This window comes from Salmo trutta, chromosome 20, assembly GCF_901001165.1.
Source record: "Salmo trutta chromosome 20, fSalTru1.1, whole genome shotgun sequence".
In the NCBI taxonomy this organism is placed as follows: Eukaryota; Metazoa; Chordata; class Actinopteri; order Salmoniformes; family Salmonidae; genus Salmo; species Salmo trutta.
Window position 1 is genome coordinate 21,912,962 of NC_042976.1, and position 13,233 is coordinate 21,926,194.

General features: G+C 44.0%; 1 protein-coding gene across 5 annotated transcripts in view; it reads right to left on the bottom strand.

Annotated features, from left to right (window-relative positions):
- The window catches only part of lrch1 (leucine-rich repeats and calponin homology (CH) domain containing 1), a 98,395-nt gene that overhangs the window by 21,422 nt on the left and 63,740 nt on the right, over nucleotides 1–13,233 (bottom strand). For 4 of the 5 annotated variants that reach the window (XM_029702582.1, XM_029702581.1, XM_029702580.1 and 1 more), the window contains exons 7-14: nucleotides 12,367–12,454; nucleotides 11,613–11,718; nucleotides 7,248–7,378; nucleotides 5,141–5,208; nucleotides 4,431–4,511; nucleotides 3,543–3,620; nucleotides 3,410–3,452; nucleotides 1,323–1,439 (exon numbers count right to left, since the gene is read on the bottom strand). In XM_029702582.1, the coding sequence (XP_029558442.1) occupies nucleotides 1,323–1,439; nucleotides 3,410–3,452; nucleotides 3,543–3,620; nucleotides 4,431–4,511; nucleotides 5,141–5,208; nucleotides 7,248–7,378; nucleotides 11,613–11,718; nucleotides 12,367–12,454 (712 nt within the window). The remainder of the gene's footprint in view (nucleotides 1–1,322; nucleotides 1,440–3,409; nucleotides 3,453–3,542; nucleotides 3,621–4,430; nucleotides 4,512–5,140; nucleotides 5,209–7,247; nucleotides 7,379–11,612; nucleotides 11,719–12,366; nucleotides 12,455–13,233) is intronic. The other variant, XM_029702577.1, reaches the window with a different exon arrangement.

The following is a 13,233-nucleotide window of genomic DNA, read 5'->3' on the forward strand; positions in this document are numbered from 1 at the left end:
GTATTAGTAGCCAACTAACGTTAGGTAGCTAGCTAACATACCAGTACATACAAGCAACTGCTGTAATGATATGCTATGTGGTTCGTAAGGATAGCGTAGCTAACAAATTGTCAGCCAAAATAACGTGTAACATAACTTATTTGAAAAGTCATTACTTTATTACATTGCTCACCATTTTCTTAACATTTGTCATTATTAGTTAACGCAATGAATTTGTATCAGCTCTCGTTAGACTTCGGCTGCATATTTTCCTCCATTTTCTTCAAATCTGAAAAGTTTTGAAGCCATGCCCATTTTCTGAATAATTGCATTATGGGCCCTAAAAGCACAGAAATAGTGTCCACTGCTTGTACAAGTCGTATATTGGGAACTTTTGGCATACTAACTATATCCTTAATATGACCAATAAGCATACTACATACTCAATTTACATCACAAATAGTATGGTTAGTATGAGTATTCAAACACAGCTAATGTCTTCTCCTTGTTATGTGCTATGCTGTTGTTCCTTCTTCCTTGGTCCTGGTGTGTTTCCACTATAGGGTTTTCAACCCTCCGGCTAGAGCTTTTAAAGAAATTAAACCAACTTTTAAAGTTTTAAAGCATTTGGTTAGGCCTATAAAGTGTGATCCAATCCCTGACTTGCTCTGAAGCTCAGGACCAATCATTAGTACTGACCCAGACTGGGTCGGGGTGTTTGTTTGTAAACTATTGGTCAACTTCACATACTGCAAACTATAGAAACATGCTACACACATCACAAAACTAAATCTCACACAGACACAACAAAAACATCAACACAACACATACAAGCACCTGTTTCAAATAATTCCCTTCATCTATTGTACGTCTAGAAGCGTAAACAAAGGTACGATCAAAGTTACAGATATGCAAAACAGCAGACCGACACACAGGTCTAAAAGGTAATGGGTTGGCTAGTTAGGTAACAGGGTAGAGGTCACACCAGCAAACACACCTACTGGTCACATAGTGCTGAATCCTAACTTGAAATCCAAGTAAACGTTCACGCAATCTTGCATTGAAGTCAATGGCAGATTTTTGCAGAAACTCAATTACGCACGGATCTTGAGTTAGGATTCAACCTCTAATGCACTTAACCACATATCTAGGATGAGCTTACCCCTACTGTAGCCCTCTCTGGAACTGTAACACTTCACACAAAAACTGACTTGGGACCAGTGGTCAAGGGCATGAAATGACCACACACACACACACACACACTAGATGAGGGGAATCAGAGGAAGGGATTGGCTGGTAAGCCTGAGGGGGCGTGGCCACCCATGGCTTGTTACTAGGGTTACCTGGTTGGACATATGCGTCTCATATTGTTGGTATGCAAGCTGGGCCTCCAGCCTGGCCCTCTCTAGAATCAACTCTCGTTTCTTCTGGAACTCAAAGCCTCCATCGGGAGTGTCCCACTAGATAAAACATACCAACCGGTGGAACTTATTTGTACATCTACCACACCAATTCAATCTTTACTTCCAGAAAGAATTATACTCTACAAAGGAGACACGCTTACACTCTAATACAGCTCCAAAACAACATTCACCACAACTCAAATAAGTTATACTACAAACAAGTAATCTTAACAATATCCAACTACCAACGAGCAGCAGAGCTATATTACAGCAGACAGGAATAGGAAGTGCATTGCTGCTTGCTCAGGGAGGGAGACTAAACACACACCAACTCAGGAGAGGGGTCTTAGTCTGTAACACAGATGCTGATATATTTTACCCAGATGGGGCACATACTCACACAATGGTCATAGTCAGAGGTCATGCAGTATAGGTGCTCAAAGGGTCCTCATACAGTGCATTCGGAAAGTATTCAGGCCCCTTGACTTTTTCCACATTTTGATAAGTTTCAGCCTTACTCAAAAATGGATTAAAAAAAATAATTCTCATCAAGCTACACACAATACCCCATAATGACAAAGCGAATACAGAAGAAATTATTGCAAACCCCCCCCCCAAAAAAAAACAGAAATACCTTATTTACATACGTTTTCAGACCCTTTGCTATGAGACTCAAAATTGAGCTCAGGTGCATCTGTTTCCATTGATCATCCTTGAGATGTTTCTACAACTTCATTAGAGCCCACCTGTGGTAAATGGACTTGATTTGGAAAGGCACACACCTTTCTATATAAAAGGTCCCACAGTTGACAGTTCATGTCAGAGCAAAAACCAAGTCATGAGGTCGAAGGAATCGTCCGTAAAGCTCCGAGACAGGATTGTGTTGAGGCACAGATCTGGGGAAGGGTACCAAAAAATATCTGCACCAAAAACACAGGGGCCTCCATCATTCTTAAATGGAAGAAGTTTGGAACCACCAAGACTCTTCCTATAGCTGGCCACCCGGCCAAACTGAGCAATTGGGGGAGAAGGGCCTTGGTCAGGGAGTTGACCAAAAACCCGATGGTTTCTCTGACAGAGCTCCAGAGTTCCTCTGTGGAGATGGGAGAACCTTCCAGAAGGACAACCATCTCTGCAGCACTCCACCAATCAGGCCTTTATGGTAGTGTGGCCAGACGGAAGCCACTCCTCAGTAAAAGGACTCTCAGACCATGAGAAGCAAAATTCTCTAGTCTGATGAAACCAAGATTGAACTCTTTGGCCAAGCACCACGTCTGGGGGAAATCTGGCACCCTCCCTACGGCGAAGCATGGTGGTGGCAGCATCACTCTGTGGGGATGTTTTTCAGCGGAAGGGACTGGGAGACTAGTCAGGATCGAGAGAAAGATGAACAGAGCAAAGTACAGAGAGATCCTTGATGAAAACCTGCTCCAGAGCGCTCAGGACCTCAGACTGGGCCAAAGGTTCACCTTTCAACAGGACAACGACCCTAAGCCAAGACAATGCAGGAGTGGCTTTGGGACAAGTCTCTGAATGTCCTTGAGTGGCCCAGCCAGAGCCCGGACATGAACCCAATCTAACATCTCTGGAGAGACCTGGAAATAGCTGTGCAGCGATGCTCCCCATCCATCCTGACAGAGCTTGACAGGTTCTGCAGAGAGCAATGGGAGAACTCCCCAAATACAGGTGTGCCAAGCTTGTTACGTCATACCCAAGAAGACTCGAGATTGTAATCGCTGCCAAAGGTGCTTAAACGAAGTACAGAGTAAAATATCTGAATAGCTATGTAAATGTGATATTCATGTTTTTTATTTTTACTACATTTGCTAAAATTTCTAAAAACTTGTTTTTGTTTTGTCATTATGGGGTATTGTGTGTAGATTGATGAGGAGGAAAAAACAATTTAATCCATTTCAGAATAAGGCTGTAACATAACAAAATGTGGAAAAAGTCAAGGGGTCTGAATGCTTTCCAAATGCAGTGAAGGTGTGTACATTATGCAGTAAAACCAAATATGTGAGTCTCACCTTGGGTGTGGTTTGTTCTTCACTGCCGTCACTGTCTTGGCCACTGTAGTGAGAGAGAGAGGGACAGAGAGAGAGTAAGAAATAACTCATGTGTGCACGCAACGCGCACAGACACACAGACACACAGTCTTACTTGAGAGAGTCTTCAACCATGACCATCTCAACAGGGTAAAGCTGAACTCCAGATAGGTCCTCTGTTTCCATACTCACTCTGAAAGCAGAGAGAGTAGAAAGAGTGAGAGAGAAAGAGGCAGACAGAGAGTAGGGAGGTCAGACAACTACACAGATCCTCACAGCTCAATGCCCAATGAGTGTCTTTTACCTCCAGTGAGCCAGACCTGGAGTCATTCCAGTCCCTGTACTGAACTATATGTTCACAGAACCAGGTAAGACAGCCAAATGCCTTATTATTGCTACCATATACATGTTGCAGAGCAGGAGGGAGCAGCATGCGGTACAGTGTGTGTGACAATGAGTGGGCTCTGACTCAACAAAAAAATACACAAAGACATCGTGGTAGCTACAATGACAACATTCTGATGTGGCCAAGTGGGACATTTCACCCACAATTCCTCACAACATTGACCTGAAATATGGTTAGATGACGCATGGTGGATAATATATTCTGCAGAGTTAGTGTTGGGCTGTGTGGGAGATTTTGACTGCCTCTCTCTGCATAATATGACAATGAGCCATCTGTTGGGTTTGGGGATTTACTTGTTAAGGTCAGAAATGTAACCTCTGACTCATTAGGGATAACAGTACTCCAAAGTTTACAATGCAACTTTCCAATGTTCCTTCATATAGAGATCTGCTTATGACGATATCAATCCTTAAGATGATCATGGCAATGACCAATTTCACCTTGAAAATTATCCTGAACATGCTGGTAACAATGATTATTAAATAAGGCCAGCATGATAGGCCAGCATGATAGTAAAAGTGAGAAAGGTGTAATAGTATTATAACCAGCTATAACCAGAAATAACCAGCATTATAACAGAATCGTAACAGAGCCCACCTGTTAGGGTCTTGTAGTAGCTCCACAGCCTCCTTCAGCTGGTTGATCATGGCAATGTGCGTTCCTTCTGTGACCTTTGACCTACGGGAAAGGAAACAGGAAGTGAGTCATCTTGTTTACAATTCAGAACTGTGTTTCATCAATAAAAAATGCTTTTGAATACGTCATGCATAAAAACATTTATGGAAATGCTAACCTAATGTCGCCCTGGTATAGATAAAGGCACAAACAATATATGTGGTGTGATATGTAGCAGAACACACATAGCTTTGCTGTGGCAAGAAAATAGTATGGTGATAGTTTGTTTAAATAAAGAGCATATTTCTAAATCCCAGGCCTCTTTTTGGGCCACATTCTCCCGTTTGACAGTATGTGGGTCTCTATCTTTCACCTAAGAAAACAACAACTACGGTATAGAAGAGCCAAGAACAACTTAGGAGGAGCACAGCCTCTCAAAAGTCACCAAAGACGTTTCTAATCTAGCCAACAGTAAAGAGCTGACAGTGTACATCAATCAACTTTAATACAGATGGGCAAAGAGTACTGCACATACAGTATAAAGAGGAAACACATCTTATAGCACAGAAAGTGATAGAGACTGATAGAGGGGACAGAAACAGACTGACACACAGAGACACACCCACTAGAGTGAACAGAGAGAGGGAGGAGAAAAAGACAGATGAAAGACGGATGGATGGAGGGATACTCACGTCTGTTCAGAGGCCCAGTGTGTGTCTTCCTCTATCCTGAGGGGCTCGTCGTAGTCTGGCGTCCGTCCCTGCACGAGCAGGAACACACACATATACACACCGAGTTATACACACACGTGCGCGCGCGACATCAGCACCAGCTGCAGTCAAGTCACATGATCCAGAGAACAAGCCAGCGATTGGCTGCGGTTCACTTAAATTTTTCCTCGTGAGTGAGAGTGTATAAGCAGGCCAGTGTGCCTCCCTCCCTTCCTCCCTTAAAGATCTGCTGACACACCACATGGGGTTGGATATTATACCACCCTGCCTTTCACTGTCACACACACGGGACAGCAGGGGAGGGAGAGGGGGAGAGAGAAAGAAAGAGTGACAGGGAGAGCTAGAGAGGGATAGGCTTAAACATCAGCACTACAGGTATCTTCACAAAGCTGTGAACGATTTGAGAGACAAGGCAAGAAGGGCCTTCTACGCCATCAAAAGGGACATACACTTTTACATCCCAATTAGGATCTGGCTAAAAATACTTGAATCAGTTATAGAACCCATTGCCCTTTATGGTTGTGAGGTCTGGGGTCCACTCACCAACCAAAAATTCACAAAATGGGACAAATACCAAACTGAGACTGAATGCACTGTGAACTCTGTAACAAAAATCCTCTGTGTAAAACACCAAATAATGCATGTAGAGCAGAATACTTGCTAATTATCAACCCTTCCATAACAAAGCCATCACCTACAGAGAGATGAACCTGGAGAAGAGTCCCCTGAGCAAGTTGGTCCTGGGGCTCTGTTAACAAACACAAACAGACCCCACAGAGCCCCAGGACAGCAACACAATTAGACCCAACCAAATCATGAGAAAACAAAAAGATAATTCCTTGACACATTGGAAAGAATTCACCCTAAAAACTGAGCAAACTAGAATGTTATTTGGCCCTAAACAGAGAGTACACAGTGGCAGAATACCTGACCACTGTGACTGACCCAAAACTAAGGAACGCTTTGACTATGTACAGACTTAGTGACATTAGTCTTGCTATTCAGAGAGGCCGCCGTAGGCAGACCTGGTTCTCAAGAGAAGACAGGCTATGTGCACACTGCCCACAAATTGAGGTAGAAACTGAGCTGCACTTCCTAACCTGCCAAATGTATGACCACAGAGAAACATATTTCCCTCAGATTACAAAGAATTTGAGAACAAATCCAATTTTGATAAACTCCCATATCTACTGTATAAGGTGAAATACCAGTGTGCAATCACAGCAGCAATATTTGTGACCTGTTGCCACAAGAAAAGGGAAACCAGTGAAGAAAACCATTGTAAATACAACCCATATTTATGTTTATTATTTTCCCTTTTGTACTTTAACTATCTACACATCAGTACAACACTGTATATAGACATAATATGACATTTGAAATGTCATTATTCTTTTGGTAGTGTAATGTTTACTGTTCATTTCTGATTGTTTATTTCACTTTTGTTTATTATCTATTTCACTTGATTTGGCAAATGTAAACATGTTTCCCATACCAATAAAGCCCTTTGAATTAAATTGAATTGACAGACAGGCAGGCAGAGAATAAAAGAGGGAGAATGGGTTATCCTGGGCTACCCTGGCGTGGAATTGCCCTTTTCCTTTTGATAAAAACACTAACTCTTTCATTATTTACAGCACAGCCATTTCCCTATGGATCTTTCACAATGCAGACAGCCTTAATGGACGTCAAACTGTAGTGTATAACAGGGGGCATTATTCCCTTAGTAACAGCTCCAGAGTCACAGCTACACTCTTGGGGAAAAAAGGTGTTATCTAGAACCTTCTAGAACCTATCTTACCACAGAGGGTTCCACATGGAAGCAAATATAGTTCTACCTGGAACCATCCTATGAGGACAGCCAGATAACTTTTTTGGAACCCTTTTTTCTAAGTGTAGCTCATAATGGATTCAGCTCATAAAGATCAGTTATTAAAGGTATAGTTAACCCTAAATGTAAAAATGGGTGAATTCAGCATGTTGCTCACCTAAGTCACTTTAAACCAAGTCTTTCAGTGAGTGAGTGAGACAGAGAGACAGAGAGAGAGAGAGAGAGAGAGGCCCTTGCCTTGATGTAGCTGCGGAAGCGGTTGCTGAGAGCCGAAGAGGAGTCTCTGTAGCCTAACTGTTCCTTCAGGTCTTTCAGGGCCTCTGTTGGGCTCTCCTCTATCAGTTGCACCCCGTCCCCGTGGGGGTCCGCTACAGGGGAGCAGACATTAAGGTCAGAAGTTAGAGGTCAGGTCAGAGAATGTCACATTTCAAAGGCATTTACTTTATAGAGACACAGTCGCATATATATATATACGATGACCAATTCCAATATTGTGTTTGATCGCTTGTTTATGGGATTTGGTTAGAACAACATTACAACCTCTGCACTCTATATAAAATTATAAACTGGGTGGTTCGAGACCTGAATGCTGATTGGCTGAAAGCCGTGGAATACCATGGGTATGACTGCTCTAATTACGTTGCTAACCAGTTTATAATAGAAATAACGCACCTTAGGGTTTTGTGGTGCACGGCTACTCCATGTTGCGCCATGCATAAGAACAGCCCGTAGCCATGGTACACTACATGCCCAAAAGTATGTGGACACCTGCTCGTCGAACATCTCATTTCAAAATCATGGTCATTAATATGGAGTTTGCTGCTATAACACTCTCCACTCTTCTGGGAAGGCTTTCCACTACATGTTGGAACATTGCTGCGGGGACTTGCTTCCATTCAGCCACAAGAGCATTAGTGAGGTCGGGCCCTGATGTTGGGCGATTAGGCCTGGCTCACAGTTGGCATTCCAATTCATCCCACGGGGGCATTGTCATTCTGAAACGGAAAGGGCCTTCCCCAAACTGTTGCCACAAAGTTAGAAGCACAGAATTGTCTAGAATGTCATTGATATAGATATCCCAATAGATTTCCCTTCACTAGAACTAAGGGACCTAGCCCGAACCATGAAAAACAGCCCCAGACCATTATTCCTCCTCCACCAACCTTTACTATCGGCACTATGCATTCGGGCAGGTAGCGTTTTCCGCCAAACCCAGATTCGTCCGTCGGACTGCCAGATGGTGAAGCACGATTCATCACTCCAGAGAATGCATTTCCACTGCTCCAGAGTCCAATGGCGGCGAGCTTAACACCACTCCAGCCGACGCTTGGCATTCCACATGGTGATCTATCTTAGGATTGTGTGCGGCTGCTCGACCACGGAAACCCATTTCATGAAGCTTCCGACAAACAGTTATTGTGCTGATGTTGCTTCCAGAGGAAGATTGGAACTCAGTAGTGAGTGTTGCAACCGAGGACAGACAATGTTTACGCGCTGTGTGCTTCAGCACTCGCCAGTTCCGTTCTGTGAGCTTGTGTAGCCTATCACTTTGTGGCTGAGCCGTTGTTGCTCCGAGATATTTCCAATTCACAATAACAGCACTTCCAGTTGAACGGGGCAGCTCTAGCAGGGCAGAAACTTGACGAACTGACTTATTGGAAAGGTGCATCCTATGACGGGGACACGTTGAAAGTCACTGAACTCTTCAGTAAGGCCATTCTACTGCCAATGTTTGTCTATTGTGATTGCATGGCTGTGTGCTCGATTTTATACACCTGTCAGCAACGGTGTGGCTGAAATAGCCGAATCCACTAATTTGAAGAGGTGTCCACATACTTCTGTATATATTGTATATATTGGTCATATACCACAAAACCCCCAAGGTTCTTTATTTGAGCTGTTCTTTCCATAATATGGACATTGTCTTTTACCAAATAGAGCTATCTTCTGTATACCACCTCTATCTTGTCACAACACAACTGATTGGCTCAAAAGCATCAAGAAGGAAAGAAATTCCACAAATTAACTTTTAACAAGGCACACCTGTTAATTGAAATGCATTCCAGGTGACTACCTCATGAAGCTGGTTGAGGGAATGCCAAGAGTGTGCAAAATTGTCATAAAGGCAAATGGTGGCTACTTTGAAGAATCTCAAATATAAAATATATTTTGATTTGTTTATTTTATTTATTTAACCTTTATTTAACTGGGCAAGTCAGTTAAGAACAAATTCTTATTTACAATGATGGCCTAGGAACAGTTTAACACTTGTTTGGTTACTACATGATTCCATATTATTGTTATTTCATAGTTTTGTTGTCTTCACTATTATTCAACAATGTAGAAAATTGTAAAAATAAAGAAAAACCTTGGAATGAGTAGGTGTGTCCAAACTTTTGACTGGTGCTGTATATCGTTTTTTTTGGTCTTTTTTATCATTTGGGTTTATCAGAGTTCTGCTGTAGGACTTAACTAATGGTCTAGAAACCTACAGAGAGAATCTGCACAATCTCCCTCTGTTTTCTGCCTGCCTCTCTGCCTCTCTCACTCTCTGCCACTCTGCCTCTCACTCTCTGCCTCTCACTCTCTGCCACTCACTCTCTGCCACTCTGCCTCTCACTCTCTGCCACTCACTCTCTGCCACTCTGCCACTCACTCTCTGCCACTCTGCCTCTTACTCTCTGCCACTCTGCCTCTCACTCTCTGCCTCTCACTCTCTGCCACTCTGCCTCTCACTCTCTGCCTCTCACTCTCTGCCACTCACTCTCTGCCACTCACTCTCTGCCACTCTGCCTCTCACTCTCTGCCACTCACTCTCTGCCACTCACTCTCTGCCACTCTGCCACTCACTCTCTGCCACTCTGCCTCTTACTCTCTGCCACTCTGCCTCTCACTCTCTGCCTCTCACTCTCTGCCACTCTGCCTCTCACTCTCTGCCACTCTGCCTCTCACTCTCTGCCACTCTGCCTCTCACTCTCTGCCACTCTGCCTCTCACTCTCTGCCTCTCTCTGCCTACCTCTCTCTGCCTGCCTCTCTCTGCCTGCCTCTCTCTGCCTGCCTCTCTCTGCCTGCCTCTCTCTGCCTGCCTCTCTGCCTGCCTCTCTCTGACATGATTGAGAGAGTTCGAGGTGGTCTATTAATAACCAGTCTTCTGGTCCGGGAGTGAAGGTCTACAGAGAATCCATCAGAGCTCTGCTAATATAACAGCCCAGATACTCTGACAGCTCTGGATAGAGGTAGCTGTATTCTGCTGTCCGCTACTTTATTTTACAGTATGGATGAATCCAACCTTTTTGTATCAGGCCCTTGTCTTCCAATCCATTAGAGGATTTAGGGACTAAAAGGTGACAAACCCCAACTCCTCTTATCTAAGTCAGTCTGATTTAGCCTGCCGTTTAACACACACATTGTGATATTCTTACGACACACTCCACCTTCACTTTCAACACCATTCCCACCCAGTCTGAGGCCCGCCAGCCTATCAGTGACCCACTCCCAGACTACTCCCTGGGTGTGCTGACATAGCCTTACTGGTGTATATCTGTATTCCCTGTCCCCACCACACACACTCATCAGAGTTTAGCCAGAGTCAACACTCCCCCAGAGCTCCCTCCATCCCTCTCAAAAACAACAATCAGGAAAAACAACCCACTGAGCCACATAGAGAGACACCATGAAGGATCCGGAAACATCTCTTTTATCCCACTTCCTCCCTTTAGCGCAACATTGACAATGTTTCTATCCTCTGTTTCCTCTGGTGGCAGATAGGGAAATAAACCAGAGGCCTCTCTACAGTCTCTGTCTGGGCTGTGTTACTGTGTTATCCCAACCTGACGATGTCTGGCATCTGGAGAGACAGAAATTGTGCCTCACACACAGGCAGCCCTGCTGGCTGTCCCCTTCTCCCATTCAGGAGGGGCTGTTATCAGGGCTGGACGGTTACTCATTGACAAACTGGGGTTGAGATATCCACACTGAGTGTCTAGTCATATGTTGGGTTAGGAATCATTCGGTGGTTACTTGGTTACTTTCATTTTGTGCACATCTATCAGTTACAAATACATGTCAGTACATACACACAACAAGTAGGTCACATGGGAGAGAGGCATCGTGCTGTGAGGTGTTGCTTTATTTGGTTTTTGAAACCAGGTTTGCTGTTCACTTGTGCTTTATAAGATGGAAGGGCGTTCCATGCACTCATGGCTCTGTATATTACTGTACATTTTCATGAATTTGTTCTGGACCCCTGGTGGCATGTCTGGTGGGGTAAGTGTGTGTGTGTGTGTCAGTACTTTGTGTAAGTTGACTATGCAAACAATTTGGAATTTCCAACACATTGTTTCTAATAAAAACAAGAAGTGACGCAGTCAAGTCTTTCCTCAACTCTCAGCCATATTAGCCCTCTGATTACAATGAACAGCAAGACATGACATTGTTCTGGGCCAGCTGCAGCTTAACTAGATCTTTCTTTGCAGCACTTGACCATATGACTGGACAATAATCAAGATAAAACTAGAGCTTGCAGGACTTGCTTTGTGGAGTGTGGTGTCAAAAAAGTGTGTGTTTGTATTTGCGTGTGTGTGTGGGTTGGGGGGGTTTACCTGTTAGAGCGCTGATGTGTTCGCTGGAGTCGTCTTTGCTTAGCCCCTCCTCCTCTGTGATGTGGGACATGGGGACATTGAGACTCAAGCTGTCCTCATCTGAAGGCTGAAACATCCACACAGTTCAGTTACCAGAAACACTAGCAAACATTTCTGTTCCAGAAACCAAATCAAAGCATCTCTACAACTGCTACAACGCAACCGGATGTATTTCAGTCAGAAGAAGCCAAATGTTTCAGCTACAAAAAAAAAGATTTCAACATACTGCTGAACAGATGCTCATAATTGGGTTCTCTTCGACAACACATCCCAAACGCGTCGTTCTAGAGAACTGTCGTGTCATACCTGACAATATCCATCTTATTCATTACTTTGATCACCACAAAACACAGTGATGTCATGGTGAACAAGTGTATATGAAAGTAAGAAAGAAAAAAAGAACAAACAAACGATAGAAAGATATCAGGCTGTGGCTGTGTGCTCAACTGAGTCCAGAACGGCTTTGAAGAGCTGGTGACGATTCAACATCACCAGGCAGATGTGTTCTTTCTTGCATAACCTTACATTAATGTACATTTCTAAACGCTCAACTTATGACGCAAAACCAAAAAAACGATTGTTTTTTGTTTGTTAATGCATACTGTAGAATACACAATGCATATGTTACACACATACAGTATGTGCATGCATGAGTGTAAGCGTGTGCATGCTTGCATGCAAGTGAACACACACACAAACACCCCCTTCATCCTACCTCGGTGGCAGACAGTCTCTTGTCCCCGTTGTCGCTGCCAACTCCTGAGTCAGTGTCCTGTTTCTTATTCTGGTCAATGTCCTCCGTGCTGAGAAGAGAGGGGTGAGGGGTGAGAGAGAAGGATTATGGGACGGTCAGGGTCAGGAGGTAAAAAGGCGCGCGGAGGAGAGAGGAAAGAGGAGAAAATGACAGATAGCAGCGTCTTATCGCTCCGATCACACAGACACAGCAGGACTGTCACTCTCTCTTTTTCTCTCGCTCTCTCTCACACACACTCAGATGCTCTCATAAACTCTCTCACACACACACAGAAGCTACCTTCAAGGGAAGTGATCTACTAACGGAGTCTCCAGACAAATGAACGGTGATGTGGTCTGAGTTACACTTCTCACACACACAGATGCACGCACACACACACAAACGTCTCGTTGTTTCTAGGCCACCTACATTTGCATCCCTAGGGAGCATGTTCACTGATCACCGTGAAGCATATGGCATATCTGTCCTAATCTTCATTCATATCTATCCCATTCTGGCCTCACACCTTCTCAATCATTATCATCATTCAATATACCAGTCATAAGAGAGTCCGTGTGAATGTAGTTCTACTGGAACACTGGACAAGTCTGTTGGGTTCCAGTACTGTGGGTCTCTCTATGGCTGTATTATAAATAGTTTCGCTGCTCTTTTCCTCTATTGCCAGGAGTGTATGTATGTGAGAGGGATGTGAATGTGAGTCTCTAAGCTCTCCCGGACAAAAGGAACCATTATCCTGCCCACGCGTTGCAGTGGGGTGGGTTATAGGGGTGGGGGCAGGAATTAAAAGGGCACATTTAAGGGCCCAGGTTTCCAGTCTAGAGGCACGGT